The sequence below is a fragment of the Coptis chinensis genome, chromosome 3 (assembly GCF_015680905.1).
Source record: "Coptis chinensis isolate HL-2020 chromosome 3, ASM1568090v1, whole genome shotgun sequence".
Lineage (NCBI taxonomy): Eukaryota > Viridiplantae > Streptophyta > Magnoliopsida > Ranunculales > Ranunculaceae > Coptis > Coptis chinensis.
Window position 1 is genome coordinate 101,810,465 of NC_141458.1, and position 25,919 is coordinate 101,836,383.

The following is a 25,919-nucleotide window of genomic DNA, read 5'->3' on the forward strand; positions in this document are numbered from 1 at the left end:
TTTAATCATAAGTTCCGAGATTTTATACTAATCCGATGAACACAATCATGAGCACCAAACAAATTAACTATCACTCAAAACCAAATTTCACCAAGAATTTCATGATTAAACCCCATTAAACTCAATTAAATCGCTTGCTGAGATTAACATAATCTTCTCCATTGTTATTTGATAAATTCATAAGATAATCTGGAAAGAAAGAAGTGTGATCTGTCTCCTTTATCGATTTTTCTTAGTCTGCCTGCACAAGAGGGTGGGTTGTGGAGCAATGATGCTAGATAACGTACAGTGAGAAACTCGGTCAACAAATAATTTTTCTTGTCTTGTAGTAGATGGGCACCGAACCCATTACTAAAGTAACGGGCTCGCTAGCATTCCTATCAATTGGTTTTCGTGAAAAATGAAAAATGATGCGTTTCATAGGAGTGGAATAAACAATGTTTAAAATCCTAAGTAATAGACTAAGTCAAAAATGCAGATATGTACACAATACCACGCCACAAAACAAAGCAGAAAAATGCATATGTACACGCCAAATATCTTCTAAAGATTTTATCAAAAATAAAGGTAAAAATTTAGTATGATTGAAATTAGGTATGAATGTATAATTTATCATATTGCTGGCAGGTTTTGAATCATGGTCCCTACAAAATGTGTTTAATATGCATATGTGGTGGCTAAAGCAGTAATGCCTGTGAAGGCTGTGATCATATAGTATAGACTTGACTTACCATAAAAAAAAAATATAGTATAGACTTGTAGCACAATTCATCTATTAAAAGGGAAAACATTCCATACTATTGTAGTAGGGGACCCATGTTTTTTTTTGGTGCATATGCGCCACGCGCACCTAAATGAAAACACATCAATTGATAATTTTATCTTTGGACTTTCTGGTGCATGTCTGTGCCGTTATACCTGGTCACCTGGAAGAATCAATATTATTTTTTTTTGGTAAAATAATCAATATTATTACTTGCTTTGAAATGGTCGATAGTGCACTATTCCCTAAGTAACTCCCAATTATTTATCTTAACCAAAAAGAAACTCCTAATTATTTCTTTGAGGGGACCTAATTTTTGTGATTCTATTGACACTAATTAGGAAGTTTACACCAAGACAATATAAATGAGAATACAAAAACAAACATCGTTGTGAATAGTGATTGAATTCCAAGTTTTAATATCTATAATTGAATTCAAATTCGTAGGCGACAGCTTACACCAATTGTGGGGAGTTCGTTTCAAAATTCAAGGACATGTTGTACGACGAGTTAGCTGCAGATGTATGGAGTTTTACCTCTTCAATCACATTCCTAAATGTCTTGTCCAGACTACAGAGCATAATAATATGCTAAGAAAAAAACAGATAGTTCGAAACTTCGAATGACCAATTTGATGAGCACTTTGTCAACGGTTGGAGTTCTGCGCAAAGATTCTTCATAAAAAGATCTCCCGGCCACCATATCTATCTGCCTATTAGGACTTGCCACTGTACACGTGAATGAAAAACGGCCAATGGGTGTTTAATAGGCACGATTGCAACAGGCATTACAGAACCACCGAATATAGTAATTAAGAGGGATATGATTGATTGACCAAGAAGTCAAGAAGATTATTGAAAGCCCAATTTCTGTTCCACGTTCCACAGCCCCTACCTGAATTGACAAGTCTGACAGAGTTTCAGGGTCCATATCAGAATTATTTTTTTCGATGATAATCCTCCTTCTGAGTCCATATCAAAATTGAGCCATACCTTTGTAGTTTGAAAATTTTAGGCTGAAGAAAATATCAAGTTCGCAAGCATTTTAGGAGTGTTTTGAATTCTCGTAGAAAAAGGCTTATTTACAGTATGCTTTTCGATGTTTACTATTACTCTCCAAGAACTCTTTGTTCCCTGCCTTCCATCCAAAGATTGCCCACATATATGTTGGATAGGATGTTATCTAATTCGTATAATGAACTAATGGCTATGGCTATGAATACCAATTACCCTGGTATTTTTATTAGATTACATCTGTACAGTTCATGATATTCGTGCAGAAAGGCAGTGCCAACTCATACAAAAAGGGACCGCAAAAGGAAAACCTCTCGGGCCAGATCACCTGAAAATTTCCAAGCGATCCACTTCAATATGCGTCTAATTAAGTTTGGAAGCAATTATATTACAAGTTAGTGTTGCGCCTTGGACCCTTGTGAGATTATCTTCGTAATAAGCAACAGGCTCGGGTGAAGGCCTATATGTTTGAGTACTGTAAACTTTCAGCAGGTACTCGACGGCAGGTGCATCAAAAGATGGTAGCCAACTTCGCACCTAATTGTTGACAAGGCTTTATCCTATCAAGGATATGGGTTTTACTCTTTCAACTTCTTGCCTTCCGATTCATCAAGTCATGGTAATAAAGGAGGATACTCATCGGTTGTCCAAGAATGCAGAAAATGAACCAGAAGATCATATTTCCCACCTGCCAAATATAGAACAAGTAACATTAGTAACAACCAAGTAATCAGATAGTTTCGGATTTTTAGTATTGACATGTAATTCAGACATTGTGATTCACAAGAAATGATAATGGTTGCCATGGTATGAAGTCAAAAGGACGCCTAGACTCCAGATTAGTTCCTAGGCGGCCAAAGATTTGCCCCCAACAACTACTCAAACATTAGCAGTCCTTAGTATGTGGAAGTTAGATTCCAACGTGAACAAGCTAAAACAGAATCAGGGTGACTTTGTGAAAAGCAGAAGCTTACCATAGCATTTCTGAATTTGTCATACAAATAGTTTGTCAATATAACCAAGGGAACCTGATAAACATCAGGTGAAACTTGTAAGGGAACATGGAAAAATTCACATTCGTTACACAGTTACAAATAAAGATATTCAAAAGGGATAAAGAAGAACAAGAGAAACAAAGTTTAAGTAAATAAACCATCCTACGAATAAAGTCACCCTTCTTTTAGTTTGTCCAGCGATGCCACAAGTAACATTAGTAGCATGACATATCATGAACTTTTTCCTTTGATATGTAATCATTCGGAATTACTTTAGGGGTGAAATTACCTGAAGCATAATTCCTATGAATGCCCACAGCTTGAAAATGTGGCACGGGACAGCAACGCATAGCTGCATATAACACATGAGAAAAAGATAAGACTCTTGAAAACAGCATACTTGAAGAATACAAGAATAAAATAAGCAATAAAAGGAATATTATCAAAAATATCAATCATAAATAAAGAGACGCAACAAGCGCACACCAAAAAGAAAACATAAATTCATCTAAAGAGTCTTAATCTAGTTATTCTCTCTGACAAGCGTCTGAATTTACTATTATTGTAGTAATAATGACTATTAAGATCTTACTGTTTACCTTTTCTTTTCCTTTATTTTTTCTCTTTTGAAAGCACCACCAATTTTAGTTTGCACCACTTAGTTGGGACATGCATCCCAGTGCTGCCACTGGCCCATTGCCAGACTGTCAAGGCACCCACTCAGTTCTCACTAACGGTGCATACCCGAATAAGCTGGGATTCAACAAGGAAAATTAAATTGAGGTCTCCTTAAAAGTGTAATGCACTTCGACCAACTCAGCTAGGAGCTGCTTTGCTTCTGAGTTATATAATTCATTGAGAAAAAGCAATTGCAAAAGTAAAGAATTGCAACACAGTCACCAGTTCTGAAGGGAGAATAATCCTCTTCCACCTATGGATATTACAGGTATTCCATGGTAGGAAGGCACCTGGACTGGTTTTTCAAAACCACTGCTGCATATAAAAAGATACAAAAGTATTTCCGTTTCTACAACTTCAAACAAATCTTAAATCATTCACACATTTTGTTCTTTAGCTGAAACCTTATTCATATACCAGGATTTAGCGCATATTACTCAAAGTACTTTTATATACCAATAGAAAATTTTCTTAAACGCAGTATAAAGGGATGATATATATATAGCCCGGCTCCTAAAAGGACCTTAAAATAAGTACCAAACTAAGTACCAAATCTAAAACAACCCACAACCTTCTTTTTTTTTTTTTTTTTTTTTTTTTTTTTTTTTTTTTTTTTTTTAGTAACTCTTTGATGCTTGGCGGGGTTCGAGCCCCAGACCTCTGGTATCATCACCCAAAGGATTTACCGACTTTGCTAGTCGGCACCTGCAACAACCCAACCCACAACTTCACCTACACAATGATTTAAAACCTAATGTTTTGTGGATATGATCTACTAACCATAAAATACATCTCTACAAAAATTCAACTCATTCGATGTCCTCTAACTTAAATAAAAATTGTTGTCCACTTTTGAAAAAATATCTAACGGTTTAGAAATGTCGAGTTTTTGCAATCATCTTTTGCTAATGTTAAAAATTGTCAAACAAGTTGAATTTTTGTAGAGATGATCTTTACGGTTAGTAGATCATATCCACAAAAAATTAGGTTTTAAATCATTTTGAAGGTGAAGTTGTGGGTTGTTTTAGATTTTGTACTTAGTTTGGTACTTATTTTAAGGTCCTTTTAAGAGCCGGGCTGAGTTGTATATATATATATACACACACACACATAAGGTTTCATACAAAAGGATTTCAATGGGCTGTACAAAAATGACAATAAATGATCTAATTGCCGATTAAATAATTGAACAAAGCATAGATGAAAATGGTATAGATGATGGTATTCAACATTAATCCATTTTATAAACCATTCTCTAAACTCTAAAAGGACTATGGAGTAGCCACCAAAAATGTACGATACCATAGTGAATTAGCGATCCTTGTTTTGCTAGCATGAAGTGAAAAGAAAACTTATAGTAAAATCAAAATGAAAATCATAGCATTATCTTTCAGATTATAATGGAGGATACTCCCCTTATATCACCAGTTTTTAGTTAAGAAAATAAAAAACCATTTACCTCATGGAATACAGCAGAAAGAAAGAACGCAATCAGGCCGGAAACTCCCTGAATGGAAAAAAATAAGCATATACATTAAGGAAAGAATCTTACTTAAAATAAAATATGGAAATAAAGTCAAAGTTTAATGAACAGGTGCCTGCTGAATATATATATATATATATATAAAAGTAAACAGCTGAATAAATAATTCCCTGCAATAATTAAGAGCCCGATCTTTGCCCTCATTTGATGACGGATAAACAAAGTAAGAGAATCACTTAAACTGATAATAATAATAATAATAATAATAATAATAATAATAATAAAACACCTAGGTAGGCAAAATTTGCTAGTAGTTAGCCCAAGAAAGAAAAATAAAAAGGTCTTGGTCGGAAACAGCTCTCAGGATCTTACAATCAATACCGTTCTATTTCTGTCATTGGCTTTAGACCCCTCCATTAGATATTTTACTGTGATCATTTATCAGTCAATCATTTCTCCTTGATCCCAACAGACAAAACAGGTTGCGCCAGAATTTTGAAAAGAAATCATAAAAACTACAATACTGCAAGTCATCTCTTATTATTCTGGCAAATATTTCACACTTGATCAACTACAATACTTTCTTACCCCGACATCTACCCTTTGCATCATAATACACTTTTTTTTGCCTCTGGAACAAAAGGTACATCGAAGATATTGTCCTACCGATTCAAGAAACCAGTTAACAACTTTATAACACATCCAAGTAACTTTACTTCCATCATTAATGAAGTAAGTATTTAACATGCTCTGGCAAGATTTTAGAAAACAAGACACATAGATCAGAAACTTGAAAGAGCTCACTTGGGTATGCTTTGCAATTCACGCTTGAAATTGAAATATTGGTCATAACATAATGTAAAAACACAAAACAAGGTAATATGTAAACCAATTAGCAATACAAAATACTTATAAGTTATAACTAAAGATCGTCCCAAAAGCAATTTTCAAATTCTATTAAAATTCCAATAAAAAGGGAATCCTTTCTCTTACAACAACTGAAACTTCTAAATAAAAAACAAGCGAGAAAGGAGTTCTACAAGCAACTCGACGCTGTTAAAAAGAAACAACTATTAAAACGGGATACCCCCCACTTGTAGTTTCGCTACTCTTGGACATCAACACCAACTCAGGCTCCAGTTCTAGCTTCATTTAGATTCAACTTAGAATTAGGCTTCAAGCATAGATGATATTAGGTAAAGAAATTCTCATAATTTTTTTGATAAGCACACAAGCTAATTACAAGCTGGGATGTGTACGCACAGGCATACTGCTGCTAATTAAATAAAAAACAACTTTTATTGTTAAACGCACAAGGAAAGATGAAATTAAACAATCATGAACATAAACATCCCACCATCCTTATACTCTGATACTGAAAACCAACTTATTATTGTTTCTGTACACGAAGTCAATTATAAATTGTGTCCTTCGGCTTACAAAATGCATTTCCAAACTTGTAACTTTAACATGTTTTGTTTTGGGGCTTTTTATATGTGAGATGTTGAAGAGGCCAGCGCCTGGTGTCTAGCAGATCGTAAATACTTTTTACTCATGGTTTTAAACTTGTATTAAAGATCCACTAAATTGTGATGGGAAGCGCAATGACCTAAAAGCACAAAACAGTCCAAGAGACAAGGAAAAAGGAAGAACAGTCGAGCATAATTCAACAAATATATAACTGGAACAGAGCTTTGGAGGCCAAACAAATTAGCTTACTTGAATTTAAAAAAAACCTAACAAGAAATCAGTCACCTTTGGTATTCCATTTCGTAAGCATGGAAAGTATATATGGCGAACAATCCATTTGTGAACAGGCTGCAGTTCCAGAAATATTTCATTAGTACCCGCCTTCCATCATGATCGTCGAGGTGGATTTCTATGAATTAAATTGTCATATAGAAGAATCTCGTTTCTCTAACAATACCAGGAAGTGTTGAAACAAAATTGTTCTAAATCTTGAAGAATGGGAACCAAATCATTAACCTAGTTGTATTGCCCAAAATTACGATTTACGACTGCATAACTTTGAAGAATGAGTGTAGACAGAAAATGTCAATGCACGCAACAGAAAATATTATTTGAGATGGCATATTATGTAGACCATATTGAACACAAGATTGTATCTGTGTCTACCAAATCCTACTGCCTTCTGGTTGAAAAATGTTTACAGTTATCTGTTGTATAAAGAAAAAGTCTATTGTCACAAAAAGGTCATGTGCTAAAAAACAAAGGGTTAACTAGTATTACCCACCCCCCCCCCCCCCACCCAACAAGATTAGCCAATTAGGATTTCCCCCTTACTAGATGGGGAAATTAGGGTCTCCCCCCTAAGTACACACAAAAAAAAAATCAACTTGAGTTGACCGTGTTTTTTTTGTGTGTATGGGGTAATATTCGTTAACCCAAAAACAAATGGATGAAAATTTTATTCGTTACTCAAGAATCTAAGTATGTTATGATGGTCCCCTAGTTGCTTCTTTTATTTCTAGGCCCACAAATTCATAGGAACAAACGAAACAAAATAATAAATGAAAATTGTAGAATTACGTCTTTATGTTCTAAGTCATGAGTTAAAAGAGGATGTAAATATATACACCATGCTTAAATCTTTAAAGCCCTAACCAATTTGCCGTAAACTCATCATATCTATAACATACGTTCTAAAACTTGAATCAGTTTTATAACACCAATCATTGAATGATGTACATGGATAACAGATTAACAGCTGATGTAAAAAAACGGAGGAAGAGGTAAGAAACACACCATATTCCACATTCTCCAATACTTGTAGAAGCCCAATAAAGAGGAAAAAAAAGTAAATTAGCAAACCATATAAGTTGTGGAAATGACAAATCACAACCATGACAAGACAAGTTTTCAAATAACCCAACCTCTTCAACAGTTTTTGCATTCCACCAATCTTTGTAAAACTCACGGTCACCAAAGCAAAGGAGCTCAGCAAGTATATTTAACCTACATATATGCAACATTCATGTAAACAAAAATCCTAAGTGAAAAAGATTTAATTAAGTAACCGTTTCAAATTCCATAAAATAATGTCCGAATACTAAGAGCAAGATAATAGAAATGAAGAAAGAAAAGGTCACTGTCATTCCCATGGTTAAAGTGTTTGACGTTTTCAAAATGAGCTAAATTTGTCTCTGATTGATCTCCATAGTGGGGAGATTATATTAACTGAAAAATCATCCCTTAACTTTCTCTAAAGACTTAACCATAGAACAAAGTTTCAAGAGAATTCGTTTCAGAATACAGGCGATGTTTTGGTAAAACAGTCTAGAATTTCAGTTATACTTCAAGTGATATCTCGGTTTCCAACAATTCGAAATTTCACCCAATTCAAGATTTTAGACAGTGGGGTTTACTTTTAGAATTCCAGTAGGTCGTATAAATATTGCCTTGTTATATCTGGTCCAAGTCCAAGTCAAAATCTCAAAAAAAAAAAAAAAAAAAAAAAAAAAAAAAAGGAAAAGGGACAAGGATCAGTATATATTGATATCGGATTAGTATATATTGACAAGGATCAAATATGAAAGGTTGAAAACCAGATGTTGCAAATAAACAAAAACACTAGAAATGCTCACTAAATCAGGAAAAGGGACATACCAGAGATGGAAAAAGCAATAGAACATGCAGAACCAAACGTAGATGGTAGGAACTGAGAGCTTCAAAACTCTCTCTATGGCATTTAAAAGGTTCCCTTTCAATGGGTGTTGAGAGTTCTGGACAATTGGATTGATGTACTGCAAAATACTTCCATCAATACTATCTTAGAAACAATGCTCTGAGGTGAATTTCCAAATCCGAAAAGAGGGTAATCAGAAAACTAACAGTTGAAGAGAAACTTACTTGCTCTATGATAAATCCCATAAACCCTGTAAATATCACCAGTTTAATAAGTTGGCGGGTTACCCAACCTTTCCGAATGCATGCAGTACGTGGATAGCTTGTCTACAAGTAATAATTCAAAATATAAGAACCTAAACAATCATTTTGCTGCAGAAATTTAGCTGCTCTTGAAAACAAACAATAATATATATGATAGGACTCAAAAACCATTTACGTTTGGCCAACCTTGCCATCATAAGTGTAATCACTACACATCTACACCCACTTCTTCCAAATATTTCTATTTTTCCACTCAAGGAGAAACAAAGTATTTTGATCTAGTAAGCTTATATTACTACAGCAGTTCTCTGTCTTACAACAATTTGCAATGAAAAAACTTATGTCCTCAGATTACTTTTTTTGACATATCTGCATATTTCAAACTTTATGACCCTGTGAGATTCTTGTCTAAGACCTGACATGCATTAGAGTGTAAGACATAAACAACTGTCAGAATACCAAAAACATGGCAGTTTAAAGGGAATCTTGCTAACATCAAAGTTAAATGTTTGAGTTTTTTGAGGTTTTCCATATTGTAAACACACTATTTTCCTATATTAGAAGTGTGAGAGAAAGCCGAAACTAATTAAGCCGTACTCTCTTTTCTCTCTCCTTTCTCTCTAAACTTTCTTCTTCATTAGCAATAATACAATAATATAATTTTACTTTAACCATATCTACTTAATGAAAATTTACTCCCAAACTTCCATCAAGAAGAAATCTAAGTGGGGGGTTACCTGGTAACACAATGTCGGAGCCACCATAAAGTATACCAAACTATTGAAACTAACATCAAATGAGTAATCCACATCTGGCACATCCTCCTAACATCATGAACATATTGCATTATAATACATCTTCAAATTATACCAAAAAATACTAACTACTAATCGTAGAAATTTTACACTGGTAGTAGACCCAAAAAAAAAAAAAGTGTTGCTTCGTCCCATTTGCATTTGATACATTTGGTTTTTTGGCGCCAGATGCGGCTAAGTTGCTTAGGAGGGTGCAAAAAGTGTTAGACAACAATGTGATGACAGCTGGTTCTCACAAATATGTGTTTAGGAGGATTGGGTGTGCTATTCAAAAGGGGCTAGCGGCACAATTTATAGCACGCTTGACCTCTAAATCATTTGTTTGATTTATTTTTCACATCAATAATTTTTTTTATTTCAGAAAAAAACACACACACGCACACACACACAGTTTCATCTGTATGCACTTAAGAACTACGAAAAGGTGGATAAAGAGCAGATAAGGAGGTGCAAATCTGGAGGGTGCTGGCATTAGCCATGCCTTTGGTGGTGTTAGTGATTGAGTTCTTTTCTGATAGGAGGTATTTTCCAAAGCATGCAGAGGTGAAATGTCACTTCTTCAGAGGACTTGGTTCTGGGCAAACGGATTGTCAATTCTATAATCCTGTGGTGAACTCTGAAGACCAGCTTTGGATATTCTTACCAAGCCTTTAATATATGGTACATTCAATTCTCTTTGTGACAAGTTGGGCATATGTGATCACTATGCTCCAGCTTGAGGGGGAGTCTTGGGGTTTTTTTTAGATAGGAGACATTTCCCAAAGGGAGTGTGAAGGCCCGAACTCAATCACAGTACAGCTTACAGTTCTTGCTAAGTGTAACATCCAGCACTTAATTTGGCCCTGAATGGAAGGTGCAATTTTTTTTTCAACTCCGAAGTGTTAAGTTATTTTGCACATACCCTTATGTTCTTCAATCACGTTCAGAGAATACAATTAGGCGCCTTCTCTTGGCAGGTAAAGATGCCACTTTTAATAATGTAGTATTGTTCACTATGACCATTGACCACACTAAGAATGACAATTTCCTGTAAATATTCCTCCGGTTGCACTAAAAGAAACCTTGAGAAAGTTTACATCCCTAGATATACGAACATCTCTAACTCCATATAGGGAAGAAAAAACACTTGCCTTAACAACTGGCTTGGAGAGATCTCTCATATCATAATTCGTATGAGCATAAGATACAAGCTTTAACCATACAATGCTTGCAAATAGCATCAAGATGATTCCAGATTGAACGGCGGAATCAAACCTGTTAAACAGTTACAGTTATAAGTATTCAAGAGGTATGCAAACTTTAATCTTGCTTGATATGGATTCCACTTGGACAGACAATGTTTACTGTGTTGATTTAATGCTTTATTTCATATGTAAATATGTAATAGTAACGAATTGGCAACCAGTCTTGGCATCTGATGCATCCTAGAGCTAATTATCACCAAATTACTATCAGCATCATTTCGTAAAAACTGTAAATGTGAAATGCAGAACATACATCCAATGGTTGATGTGTTGGGTGATGACACCTGATACTACAGTAACAATTATAATGGTTGATGAAAATACTATAGAATCAAAAACCAGTCTAGGCATCATTTGTGAATGGTGGACATGTGAAATGCTGAAGATATGTCGTACAATAACATGTGAAAGGCCAGCCTTGTACAGTTGTGCCAGTTGTTTGAGGAAAAGTTCTAATGCAGATACCAATGTTACGGTAACTTATAAAACTTTTAAACCAAAACTGATTTCCTTGTGGAATCAATAAACATGTCACTTACAATTTGACTCGCTTATACTAGAAACTTGTTAATGGTGGATATCAAACTGTTCACCATTCGGTCTTTCATTTCAGAAAAGATTATCAAATCAAGACTTCTTTCTTTCCAAAGATATAGTGCAATCAATGCAGTGGAGTGGTGGTTAAAAACTCAAAGGACATGGTGTGATTGTGTGCATTTCAGATTAGAGAAGAATAAAAGGGATCTATTGACTAAAAACAATATCAGCTAACCTGAGAATCATATTAACTGGATACAGAATTGAAGCCGTGGTTATTATCACATGGAAAGATACAACAACCTGCGATGAAAAAAAAAAGATAAGAGAAAAACTTCCTTTAGTATGAATAGTTTGATTTTAAGTTTTCCGTTAAGGTGACCACCATCAGTATGTATATTTCTTGAATCTTAATTGCTAACATCAACTAAGAAATGGTCAGTTTCACATATCTTTTGCAAACTCAAAATAAATCCAGCTCTGCACAGGTTTTCCATCATAAATGTAAACAAAGACATGGAAAAACTTAGCTAGGAAACAATAAGATAGTCTACATGATGTAGAACATTAGGATTGCTGATGTTGAGGGTGTGCGCCTCTTAGTCGAGTCCAAGCCCATGGGCCGTGGGCCCACTAGTTTAGTTGTTGATTGTTATTAGTATAAATAAGGACTTGTAATTAGGAGTTGTTTGAGTTGTGTTTATGTGTGTTATGAATTATTCTAGGTTATATTGACACGAGCTCGCGTGTCGACGTCCGATACGGATACGGGGTGTCGGATACGGCGAGCAGTTGAAGATCGACACGGGGACACAGATAGGAATAATAATATTTTTTTTAATAATTATAAATTAGAAATTTTTTCAGAAAAACAATAATAAATAGGGGAGAAAAGTCTTACATACAAAACAAATATTAAAAATATTAAACTGATGAAATAGAAAACAAAATGAGCTTACAAAGTTCAGGAACTTACATAGTTACAAACTGGACTGTTTTATTGGCTCAATTTGTATTTTGGCCCAATTTGTTTTTGAAATGTCTGTCCATAATATAAGGCAGACTGAAGTCTTTTTAAACATTAAGTTACAAGCCCAATTAAAAGGCCCACTAGGGCTTAAAAACAAACCAATCTCTCTCTCCCATCTCCTTTTCTTTTCTACTGGTGGCTGCTCTCTGGAGCATCTCTCCCATCTCCTACTCGGCAACAATCAAGTACGATTCTCTCTCCCATCTCCTCTCCTGCTCTCTCTCTCCCATCTACTGCCGTATCTAAACGTTTTTAGCCGTGTCAACACGGTGTCGATACACATTTTTTCTAGAATATGCCGTGTCCATGTAACCTAGGAATTATTGAGTGATTATCAATAAAGGTGAGACTTTTACGGTTTTACAAAGTGTAGATTTTGATTAAGTATTGCTTCTGCCACTTTAATCTACATTATTTGGTATCAGAGCAGGTTACTTTTTGGGAGATTTGCACAGAAACATTGTTCACGGCACCGTTCACTCCGGTTACTGTTCACCGCAAATCCAATTTTATTTTTGTAAATCAAGATATGTCTACAACGTCAGAGATGAAGAATTCATGGAGAACTCATGGATTCATATTAACCCCTAGAGTACGGGTTGCTCAATTAGAAGAGTGGAGAGAAGCCTTGAATCTTGATGCAAAACAAATTTGATCGATTAGAAGAAGCGACTAGTCGACTTAGGGAGGCTATGGTGGAACTTTTGCAGCCCAAACCCCCCATCGTTGGTGGAGCTTCTATAACCCAACGTAAAACACCGGTTGTTGTCGATGACAACAAAGAGAAAGAAGGAATTTACGAAGCCGTTGTGTCATGTCTTGAGCGTAATAACAAACGAAATCAGCAAGTTCATCACCTTCCTTTGCAACAAAGATGTCTTGCTGACCAGATCTATGAAGGTCTTGTTCCTCCAGTTCAGCAAGCACAAAGTGGTGGTTATATTGATCCTTTTCTAACCAATTTTGAGAAGGTTTTTTATCACAATCACAAAGCACTTCAACGCATATTTTGTGACTTCCAGTATCCATTGTGTTTCAAGAAAGGAGTCCTAGTAGCATTATGGTGTCATGTTATTTGTTTGAGCCGATATTTGGGCAAGATTCGAGGTCGAATTCCTCAGAACCACGGGAGAGTGACGTATACAAGTTTGAAGAGCTTTTGCATATTGGTGGGTTTTCATGTCAACAAGCTTATGGACAAACTTCTTCAACATGGGGAGAGTGATGTAGAACATTAGGGTTGCTGATGTTGAGGGCGTGCGCCCCTCAGGGCCAGCCCTGGGCCTATGTTGTCTAAGCCCTTGCATAGGGCCCCCAAATTAAACCGAAACTAAAGGCCCCATTAAGCTATACAAAGCCCACAATGATATTAAAACCCCAAACAATAGCCCAGAAAAAGTAAACAAATAGGCCCATTTTGCGGACTTTGCATTGGGCCTTTCGAAACTTAGGGCCGACCCTGGCGCCCCTTAGTCGAGTTCAAGCCCATGGGTAGTTTAGTTGTTGCTTTATTGTTATTAATATAAATAAGGACTTGTAATTAGGAGTTGTTTGAGTTGTGCTTATGTGTGTTATGAACTATTGAGTGATTATCAATAAAAGTGAGACTTTTAGGATTTTACAAAGTGTAGATTTTGATTAAGTGTTGCTTCCGCCACTTCAATCTACATTACAACTGTTACCCTAATGAGTGGGGTCATTTCCCTAATTTATTTTCTGGCTTCCACTATCTCATTCATTGATTGATGATTCTCACGCATATGAGTGTATGGTCACGCACTCCAAATGTGAGTATTTCTACCCAAATTTTAGCTTTCCACAAAATGATAAAACCCCCCAAGTTGCCAAAGCTCGGACTGATAAGGATAGAATAGATGTATCAGCTAAACATGAGATATGCCAGCCCTCATGGTAGCTGGTTAAAAAAGCATGTATTCCCATTGATGTCAGATGGTTTCCCATGACCAGCAGGTGTGTCTAAAACTTTTCAAATGGTGTGAAACAGTTGGCCAAGGCACGGTTCAAATGATTCAATATATAGGAGGATGGTCAAAGCAGAGCACAAAATCAAGCTAATAACACCATGTTGATCAAGAGCACTGAGTTTACTGCATATCTCTCACCTCAGGGAGGTTTATTGCATAATACTATTTAGGGAAGCACCATAGTTTTTGGAGACAGAGTGGTCCTCTCATTGAAACCGGAGACTGGCCGCTGGGATCTAAGCAGCCAAATACTCCAATTAAGTAGTGAGTAGAATCATCAACTTAAGAATCAGATTATGGAAGCCGCTCCAAAATGACTACATGATAATTAGTCGGTAATCATTTTTCTTACCTTCGAACAAACATTGATATGCTGCAAACTCTACTAGCCAGTATAACCACTCTTCCCGACATCTCATCTTACAGTTTCGTCTATGATGCTTTAATATGCTTTCTTGCCTGTAATAAGAAGCAACATATTGTTGCTTGTTTGAGCATTGACATTGAGTTCAGACGGAGGACCATGGCGTTTGTGAGCTACTATAGCCTAAGGTCTTCTTTCTGACATTTGGTTTCCTAGTGGAGGATTGATGCTAGTGTAGCGTCCAATGATGTTATGGGAACCATTAGTTTCGCTTATGATGTATTGTTACCCCTGGGAATATATGCATGCTTTATGTGGAGATCAGACAAAAGGTTGTACTCATTATGGATTTCACTGTCATGCTTCAATATTTGTCTAAACATCTCGTCTGTTTCTTTTCTTTTCTTCTCTTTCTATACGCAGTCTACTTGCATACTGATTTTCTTTCCAGATCAAACTAAATCTCTCAACATATTATATCCGAAGTCATTACTCCAGACAGCTCAACAATGCAGCAAAACTATATTATAATAAATTAATTAATTAATCAACCCTGTCAGACCATTGAAGATATGACCATTAGAATGGATTTATATAATATGCTAGTCACCCATAGACTGAGTGATGCGACTATTTGTGTGCAGCAAAACCCTGTCTAAATTGAAATTAATATTTTGTTTAAAGTTTCAATAGCTCATTGATTATATATATTTTTTTCACAGACATTGTTGTGCGAAGGAGATGGTTATCACTTCCCACCATGTTACATGCTAGATTTATGTGGGTATCACATATTACTTGAATGCCCACTTGACTTGTCAACTTTGAAAATATTCTCTCCAGTTCCATCTCACTGTAATCAAGTTCTAAATGTCGAAACATTGGATATAAAATCTTTATCTTCTGAGGAAAGAATGCGGAAGAAGCAAAAAACGGAATGACCTATTGAAGCGAAGGATTTGATATGTGCAGAGCCTTGGTACAAAATGGTTGCTAATTTACATTTGTGGGGCTTGCCTTTATTGACATTGTATTAATTTCTAGCCCAATGGGTATGCTTGCATTACCGTTTTTAACACGAGCGAAGAATTTCTCTGCTAAGGTAAGAAAAAATGGTTGGATCTATTTTGACTTGTTTGTATTGTGTATGGTTCTATTGGATTTTGAATCGGTTGTAATGTTTGTCGGATTTATGTGACAAAAGCTACAGTCACTAACTAGATAATACCATTGAAGTGAGCATGGAAACGATTCCGCCACTAAGGAACATAAATAATAGATAATAATCAGGCAGTTTTTCATTAGCTGTTAAAAATGCAGAGCATGGAATAGCAAAAGAGTTATGGTATCACTCACTGGTTCAGAGATGTACTTATGTTTTGCCAACTTCTCCACCACGAAAGCACCTAGAGGAAATATAGGTAGGCTGGCACTGCAAATAAAAGATGTGTAATGTACAAGTATACTATGCTAAACCCAACAATACTAGGATAACACTAAATTCGTCAAAAAGGAGCACAAAGAATTTTACCAGCACATAAAAAGTGGCCAATCTCTTAGCGATTTTGAACTGAACCAAAAGCCAGCTCTGATTAATAATCCATACTGCACTAGAAATCAAGAATAAGGCATCTAACACAACTAGAAACATCTGGTAATATAAACAACAAAGAACAAACCTTCATTATATTCTCGATGATAAGCCTGCTGTTCACCGCAACAAGCACAACAATACAGAGATTAAATAAACCTGCATGACTCTGCCATGAAATATCAAATCACATTAGCATTTCATCATAAACATGAAAATACAAGTAAGAGAAAGAATTGGCACCTGTCTAAAAATAGCGTCAGAACTAAGAGGACTCTCTTTAACTCTCCTATGAGCCGGAACCGACGCTCTATAAGCATATTTCAATGTATTATTATTACTTTTCCCACTTCTTCCATTCTCCTTCTCACTCTCTTTATCCCTCCGATCATCATCAGTCTGTTTAACATTTTCTGAACAACTCGTATCTACACTAGAAGAATCAATCCCTGATATATTATTATTATCATCATCTGCTGCTGTTTCCAGTTTACTTGTCATTGAAGATGAGTCTGGAATATTGTTTGAAATAGCGATCGGTCTTCTTCTTATACTGTTTTGAGGATCTGGTGAAGAAGACGATGAATCTTTTTCAAGATTCGTTTCCGAAGTTTCTAGTTCCATTAATGAAGAAGAGAGAGAGAGAGAAAAATGTAAAATGGAGAGTTTGGCGGTGAAGTTTTGTGTTTTGTAGACTGAAGAATAATATTGCAAAACGACAAGACTGATATTGTCAGGAATCTTTTTTCTGTTTAGGCACAGAAGTTGTTGTGAACCAGTCGTTTTGTCACTTACGAATCTCGGAGTTTATTGATTATGTCATCTTCGAAGGTAACAAGTATCACACAAAAGCCCGCATGGAATATGTTGAACGGATTTGTATTGCAAGTCACTTAAAGCAGTACACATATATATGGCGTGCGTGAGTTGATCGACATATAGTGCTAGTCGGCTAGGCGCAACTAGTATTCATACTGTCCGTTGATTCCATTACAATTTATAATGCTTTGCTAACTTGCTTGCTCTCATGTTACTAAAATATTAAACAATTAAACTGTGTTGTAGACTTGTAGTAGGTATTTATCATTTTTGGATTGGAGCTTCGGAGGTTTATACAAAAGAGCACTGATAGGTGCTTTGTCTGTCAGCAATTCCGGTATAGTAGTGGTTTGATTCTCAATAGTTGGAGTTGCTTTTAGAATTGACCTGGTAATATAGAAAAACGAACTGATAGAATCAATGCCTAAAACTGGGCTGTGAAAGGAGTGATTTTTTTGCTCCCAGAGTTTTTTACTCTAAGAGCTCCAAGCGAAATCTGGGCCATACACGTGTCTGTAAACACAAGAGTGGAAGTTGTCACAAATTTTCCCTTACATAATTGCCCTTGAGTGAAATTGGGACCTCAAAGCCTTTTCACCAACAGAAGCATGAGCGTTGATTGTCACGAGGTTTCTCATTCTATTTTCATCCCTTAGTTCAATTTGAATGTTTTGAAAGTGTGGAGATCCACAAGTGAGCATCTCGGTCTTAATTAATGTTACTTGATTGTTAAACCGCGATGGGAAAAGTAATGTTGTTATTGGTTCTTCTTGTTGAGATTGCCAATTTGATGCAAGAATCCTTACCCAAAAAACACCTGAGATAGTAGTACATTTCTTACCCAACAATAATACTGAAATAGATAATAGCTCTAGTTTGTGTAATCTCTTGTTGTAAAATTGCAGTGGATAAAACTTGAATTGGTTCTGAATCAACAATAGGACACTAATTTACATTGATATGTTAGATGCAATGATCCTTTCAGGATGATAAAGAATTTGACGCTAGCAGTGAAATATTAGCAACCATCACAATAATGAGGAACAATGTTCTAGGAAGAAGAAGTCGGGTGTGTTTCAGTCGCACAACAATAGGTGTGAAAGATTTCCTTCTATTTTAGTTTCCTTTAGCAAGAGTAAAATAGTATTTGACTAACTTGGAAAAGAATGTGCGAGTTGTCAGGGGTGATTGGGTGAAACGTGTGGCCCAGATTTCGCTTGGAGCAAAAAATCACTCTTGTGAAAGTTCTCTTTTCTCTTCAGCGAAAAAAAGACTCGGCCGCTTCTGGTGGCACGTGTGTACAGAAAAAGATCCAGAGATTGCGTTTAATCTCCTTGCTTAAAAAACCGGTACATTAAAACCCCTTCAAATCCTAACCACTCACAAAACCTCCCTGTTTTTTTTTAAATATTAAGCTGACAAAAATACCCTCCTACTTAACAGACCCGTGAATCTGTGAATCCTTCTATTTTCTCTCTTCTTTCTCTTTAGCTTTTTAGATCTAAAATTTCTTCTCCTACAAATCTAAATTCACATAGTTAAGATGGCAAAACAAAAGAAAAAAATGGTTGAATCACCAACAAAAACTATGAAAGCAACAAAAGAGAAAATGAAGAACTCTACAATCTCGAAAAAAGCTGGAAAAAAAAAAAAAAAAAAATAATAATAATAAAAAAATCAAACTTTCAAGTTCTAGAAGAGATGGAGATGAAATTGAGAAAATGACTGCTCCAAAAACTTCGGCGAACAAACCAAATCCGGTGAGAATCTTCAACCTTTAATCATATTTCTATAAATTTGTATGAAAAAATTAAATTTTCATATGCTTGTAAATACAAATTTACGTTTGTTTAGTGATTTTACTATGTATTTTCTAGTTTTCATAGTTTTGCAATTTCATTATGCATTTTTATGTTTGTGTAGTAGTTAATGAAGTTGAATGGGTAGTCTGTGGTTAGTCTGCATTCTTATATTTGCAAACTAAATTCACAAAATCTCTGAAGATGTAGTCTGTGGTTACTCTGCATTCTTATATTTGCGTAGTAGTTTTAGTCTTGAAGTTGAATGTGTAGTCTGTGGTTACTCTGCATTCTTATATTTGCATAGTAGTTTTAGTCTTGAAGTTTAATGGGTAGTCTGTGGTTAGTTGAGATTCTTATATTTGCAAACTAAATTCACAAAATCTCAAAGATGTAGTCTGTGTGGTTACTCTGCATTCTTATATTTCGTAGTAGTTTTAGTCTTGAAGTTGAATGTGTAGTCTGCATGGTTACTCTGCATTTTTATATTTGCATAGTAGTTTTAGTCTTGAAGTTGAATGTGTAGTGTCATGTGGTTAGTCCATTTCTTATATTTGCGACTAAATTTACAAAATCTCTCAAGATGTAGTATGTGGTTACTCTGCATTCTTATACATTTACATAGTTTTGGTTTTTTTTGTTCAATTGAATGCAAGAAGAGGGGTGGTGGGATCTATTAGATGTAGGCGGCCGGAGCTAAGGTTGCCAGATGTGGATTTGATGAAAGATATCAAAGTTGGAGCATGCCCACAACAAAGAGCATCGTAAGAACTTCACTTCCTGAACTTAAATGTCTTTTTAATCTCTTATCTCTTATTTGAAACTTCTTTTTTAGCATTTTCAGTTCAGATTGTAGATTATTCATCATTATGTTCGTGAATGCTATAATATGTGGAAAAGTTATGCAAGATATAACGGTAGAAGACGCGAGACAATTGAGGGTTGACCTGACATATGAGATTGTATCAAGCCAACAAGAAAAATGGGATCCAAAAGAAGAATGCAAGAAATGAAGAGCTGATTTTCCGTATTTCTAGTTGATTACGTTGTGTTTATTTGTGGTAAAATATTGGAACCATTCTAACTTGGGAGTGTTCGATTATGATGTACTATTACTGTTAATGTGTTGGAGTTGTTTAGTATTCATGTTATGCATATTCAGTCTTTGATGGATTATACTTTTTTGTATAATTACTTTGCCAAAACATTTTATTATGATGGATGAAATGTTTATAGCTTTTCTGGAAATATTATGTGTACATAGTCCCTTTCTCTATCAGGTTAAGTACCAATATAATTATCTATATTTGTGAATCCAAGATTACTTGAAAATCACTTTTTGTCATAATAACATGCTTCATTATGGTAGTTATTAAGAAGCTATTTATTGTCGTCGCAAACACATAATCTCCAAACAACCGATTACCATTTCATCCTCTATCGCTAAATTGGATAGCAAAGCTAGCTTAAACATCTACTAGTTGACCTTTTTCTTTTGGTTCTAGCTTTCACAAAGATTGGAGAGTTAAACTATGCAAATTAAAATTTTCATAGTGGTATTATGTAATTTTAAGTTTGTATAGTACTACTACTATACATTTTTACGTTTGCATAGTACCAATCTAGCTAATGTTGTATGATTAGTTTAGTTGATTACAATGGTAATGCATGAATGGTATCCGTTATTCATCTTCGTGTATGAAAATAAATGCAGTTAAATGTCGAAAAAAAATTATAAAATAGGAAGAAAGTGTTATTGTTAATCTTCTCATCTTTTCAGTAGCCATTTTCTAGAACAAAATATTCACATGTACATACAAATTTGCATAGTTTAAACTAGTATGAAAATATAAATTTTCATATGTAAATATAATTTTACATAGTTTAACTAGTATGACAATATATGTTTGCATATGTAAATATAAAATTGCATATGTTAACTACTATGAAAATATAAACTTTCATACGCTATCTCAAATTTACAGACATGTTCAGTTTCAATAACTACTATGTAAATGACAGTTTTCATATGTAAAAAAAATAAATCATGTTAACCAACTATGTAAATATAAATTTTCACAGGAAAAATCAGAAGTCATATTTGTTCAAATTTAAAAATTTGGTACAGTGCCAATTGCTAGTTTAATTGCTTATGCTTATGCTTTTTATTTTCCTCTTGCAACACTACTGCTTTCATTCATTTTATTTCCCTCTTGGGCATTTCCACAAATACGTAGTGAGCATATTCAACTTCTCCCCCACCTTGAATATATACCACTCAAATTTGTACCTATAAAATATGGTTATCCATGAACCCATTTTATATCACAAGAAATCAGTGTTATTTTTTTAGTGTAACGAAGAATCTTCGCTGCTTTATTGGAAAAGGTAGTTTGTCTCTGAACGATCTTGATTTATTGAAAAGGGTATAATAGGAAACCAAAAATTTAAGGGGATAAAAATTAGACCGTAAATTGCTTACAATTTCAAAAGCGAGGAGTTTATTTGGCAAGGCCTAAATAATAGGGAGGTTTTACATATACCTTCGTGACTGAGGAGTTTATATATAACCAGATTTGATTGAGGGGGCTGAGGCCCATTTCTTGGAAAAAGATCACGGACGTAACACGTGGAAAAATCTCAACCCCTACAGTCAATTCTGGCAATCTCGTACAACAGAGTACACTTAATTACATGGCAACTTAAACTTACTGCTTATAGAGAGTAACTCCAGTGAACAAATTGGACAAAAAAAGGCTTGTGAACAAATTAGACGAAAAAATCACTCTAAACACTGCATTTGTTTTTTAATCACTCATACAGATCAGGTAGATAAAAGGTTAAACATATTTTTGATGTGAAATAATAAACAATCTGACTCAACCAAAACAATATAGTGTATGAGGTATATTCACTTATTTTGATATGAACAATCACCAAATTTTCCTACTTTATAAATATAATACTAAGAAATAAAATTAGTATTTAAAAATAAAAATTTATATGTTTTATATCTATAATAATACGGGAGATAAAAGAGATATTTAAAAAAAAATAAAAAAAAGTCGAGCTAACTTATTTTGTCTTTGAAGATTATTAAAATTGAAATCGTGGGTTCGTAGATTATTTAATGCTGAAATTTGTCTTTGTGAGTTATTAAAAATACAGTGTCCTCTACAATTGTTTTGGCCCGAAATTAGTCTCCTAAACTATTTTCTTGTACTGCTTAATTACATGGCAATGGAAGTTCTTAATTTTTTTGGGAGTTCTTATTTATTTATTTATTTTTGTTAGTAAACTGCATTTTATTTATTTAAACTTTCCGAGAAATACAAATATCAGTTAAGTCATTATTATAAACTAAACTAGATAGACTAGTTGGGGATCGATAACACCATATAGACTAGTGTTCTAGATACATGAACAGTAGTTCTGAATTTTGATAGGACCACAGATCTCTTCATAAATTTAACGGTTTAGAATTTGTATTTTTCATCATCATAGGGTGGGACCCTTAGACATGCATGTTTCGCCAAGGTGGACTAGAACTTAAAACTGCTGACAAACTATCTCGGCAAACTATAGTGGAATTTTGTTCTTTGTTTATGCGTGATTCATGAATCAAAAGAAAAGGATGCTTCAGTATCCAGCTAGGGTCACGAATTTAACAGGTGCCATTATTTTAATTTCACTTTTTGGAACACATAATTTGACAACTTTTGCATCTTATTAGAGACTTAAACTGATGGAGCTGGCTTTTGATAAAATCTGGTTAATGTAAAAGAGTTAAAAACACAACAAAAATATATGTCCAATTACATCAAGTCATGGATCTCTTTAAATAAGGAGTAAAACAAATGAAATCCAGTTCATCTCTTGCTTTGTAAATAGCCGCCATAAAGAACCAATTACTGTCCTGCCGTCCTGCTACTCTGCTACACAGAGACTACCGGACTTTACCAAATTAAGTTAATGTAGAGTAGGTTTCAGGGTATTGATTGCAAAACATATTTCCTAGGCAGTTACGCTACAAGTTTACCACACAGAATATCTGGCTTAAGACAGAGAGAAAAGAGACAATGCTGGATCTCCACCTTCCAAAATCCAAATATTGGAAGACTTGAATTGTCTTCATGGTTGGAGCATAGTACAAAATATCAGGATATAGGTATTTATCGATATTCAATTTCTAGATATGTATCGTGGATATATCCTCCTTTTTGGGGATATTTGACATTGTTTCACATGCAAATATCGTGGATATATCTAAAATATCGACAAATATCATGGATATTGTGGATATTTATTGATATATCATGATACATTATTTATATTTATTTGAAATATAATGGTAAATATTAAATAAAATTGTTATATACACAAAATATTGCAAAATATCTTCAAATATCACAAATATCGTAAATATCGTCAAAATATCACCAATATTTACAGTCGTATATATCTCTAAACATATCGTGATATTTATATATCTTTCTCTGAAATCTGAATAGATATCCCTAAATATCGCGATATATCGGGATATTTTGTACTATGGGTTGGACTATATCAAGTACTAAAAAGTTTGTTAATGATACCCTTATTAAATGGTATCACCCAGGAGGCACCCAGGAGGCCAGGAGTAACTGAGTAAGGAATGTCTTGGACGTAGTGGCATGGTTTCTTTGGCTGTCATAGTGTCATGTGGCCTTTAAGCATGTTCTTAGGGACCATTTGTTTTTGCTTCTTATAAGACCTTGAGGTCTTAAAACCTATTATAAGATGTGGCCCAGTGATTTTAGACATTTTTTTGGTTTGTTTTTTGCCTCTTATAAGAGGCATTCTCCTAGAAATGTCTTATAAAAGGCTCTAATTCTATAAGTACCAAAATTGGATCTACTTCAATTCTATAAATCTTATAACTTGAAAAATGACTCAAACACCCCCGTCCATATACCCCTAGCCTCATTTCTCTCTTCTTTTTTCATTATCTTCTTCTCCAAATAACTCCATTGCCCTAACCACTACTACCACCACTGCCGCCACTACTACCACCACCACCTCTACCACCACCATCAACACCTCCACCACCACCACTACCATCGTACTATTAAGACTATCACCACCACCACCGTGCTATTAAAACTGCCACCACTTCTACTACCACCATCACTACCACCGTGCTATTAAGACCAATATCATCATTTCTATTACCACCACCACCACTACCACCATACTATTAAGACTATCCCCACTATCACCACCGTGCTATTAAGACATCAACCACTTCTACTACTACCACTATCACCGTGCTATTAAAACTAATATCATCACCTCCACTACTACCACCACCGTGCTATTAAGACCACTACCACCACTGCCAATTAAGGTAGTTTTCTAAAATCGATATTCTAATTATCAAAATTGATTTGAAATCGAAAATCAAACTATACGCTTGTTTCAAATTAATCTATTCAAGTTAAATGTGATGTAAAGTAGGGTTATATTTGTCAAATAACCATCTATAAGATGTTATGTATTTGTTTTTTCAATTTTTACAAGTGCTTATAAGAGGAACTTAAAATGAAAAACAAACCACTTTATAAGACCATCTTATAAAACCCTCTTATAACACATGGTCTTATAAGACCCTCTTATAACTTAACCCAAAAAAACAAATAGACCTTACTCTCTAATGGTAGTTAAGAATGTTCCATATGATTGTGACATTTTTATTTCGTAAAAGCCGTATGATTGCAACATGAAAACTTTCAATTTGGCAGTACTCTTTCGCCTAAAATCTACGCCACTTATATTAATAACGTAAGGTCGAGGTCATACTCGAACATGCGTTTCATACCTTACATAAATTAAAGTCGTGCCATAAAAACTGGGTTGTAAGGAAGTGCGGAGTTCATAATAACTACAAAATCGTAACATCCATCCTTTGCAGATTGGGGAAGAGACAGAACATGTACACTCTGGACATACCCCACCCCACCCTCTACCCTTTTTCACGCACTGTCCAAGTCAACACATCTTGATTGTTATTTCTGTGATCAACTGCAGTGAAAATAGCCCAATACTCCAATACAATATTTTCCAATTTCATCCAACATTTTCACTGTAGTTGAGGGTATTAAGGTATTTTCATTACAGTTGACCATGGAGATAATGGTGAAGATGTGTTGCCTAACTAACCCTATAATAGTGTGAATTATTGAATTTAGAAGTAATTGCAAAAGCGAACGAGCTCTCCACAATATGAATTGAGTTTATTGTAATCTAATGGACCAATGTTTTACACAACACTTACAATGTTTGAGAGAACACTTACAATGTTGAGAAAACACTCATACTTGTTGATAAGCTCTTTAGAATATCTCGAAGTGATTTTCCTCCTCAGTAATAATGAAATGAGGTTGGCAGGTACCGACTAGCAAAGTCGGTAAAACCTTTGAGTGATGATACCAGAGGTCTGGGGCTTGAACCCCGCTAGCATCAAAGAGTTACTTATCTCATTTAAAACAGACTTACCAATAAAAAAAAATGAAATGAGATTTTAATCGTAGATACTAAATTGGTTATAGTAAGCAAACTTCGATGTAATTTGATTCCCCTCAACTAATGTTTCATTTATGCGCCTAAAAAAACAATAGAGCAATCTATAAAATCTAAAGAAACTTCCAAACATGTCAATAGCCACAGAAACCTATTCTAGAGAGATTGAAAATCTTTATGCCTTCTCTCATCTTGTAATGGTTTGTGGCCGAAGGAACTAAAGCTTTCAAGGCAAACATGAATCTCCAAGGCCTAAACTCTTGTTTCTTTTGATGTTATCTCCACACAACTCTATTCTTCATGGCTACAAAATGGTGATGGCGACGCTGGAAATTG

General features: G+C 34.8%; 1 protein-coding gene across 2 annotated transcripts; it reads right to left on the reverse strand.

Moving 5' to 3' along the window:
* Positions 1-1,972: 1,972 nt before the first annotated feature.
* On the reverse strand, positions 1,973-17,106 carry TAG1 (membrane bound O-acyl transferase (MBOAT) family protein). Of its 2 annotated transcripts, none has more exons than XM_086595238.1 (16): positions 16,651-17,106; positions 16,496-16,576; positions 16,348-16,421; positions 16,173-16,248; positions 11,673-11,740; positions 10,787-10,910; positions 9,579-9,665; positions 8,803-8,904; positions 8,560-8,696; positions 7,827-7,908; positions 7,699-7,719; positions 6,688-6,750; positions 4,909-4,956; positions 3,061-3,123; positions 2,751-2,804; positions 1,973-2,464 (listed from the first exon to the last, which is right to left on the reverse strand). In XM_086595238.1, exons 1-16 carry the CDS (start codon positions 17,029-17,031, stop codon positions 2,363-2,365), a joined length of 1,563 nt encoding a protein of 520 aa, XP_086451364.1. In that variant the 5' UTR covers positions 17,032-17,106; the 3' UTR covers positions 1,973-2,362. The 2 variants fall into 2 exon arrangements, 1 of the variants encoding a protein (XP_086451364.1); XR_015214858.1 differs by lacking the exon at positions 1,973-2,464 and adding an exon at positions 3,371-3,524.
* Between the last annotated feature and the right edge of the window lie 8,813 nt (positions 17,107-25,919).

What these genes read in the sequence shown, in the direction of transcription:
- TAG1 (XM_086595238.1), bottom strand. Translation starts at nt 17,031, where the DNA reads ATGGAACTAGAAACTTCGGAAACGAATCTTGAAAAAGATTCATCGTCT. An exon ending in TGGCCACTTTTTATGTGCTG is followed by an intron (nt 16,249 to 16,347) that starts GTAAAATTCTTT and finishes TTTTATTTGCAG; the next exon opens with TGCCAGCCTACCTATATTTC. An exon ending in TGGGATTTATCATAGAGCAA is followed by an intron (nt 8,697 to 8,802) that starts GTAAGTTTCTCT and finishes AGTATTTTGCAG; the next exon opens with TACATCAATCCAATTGTCCA.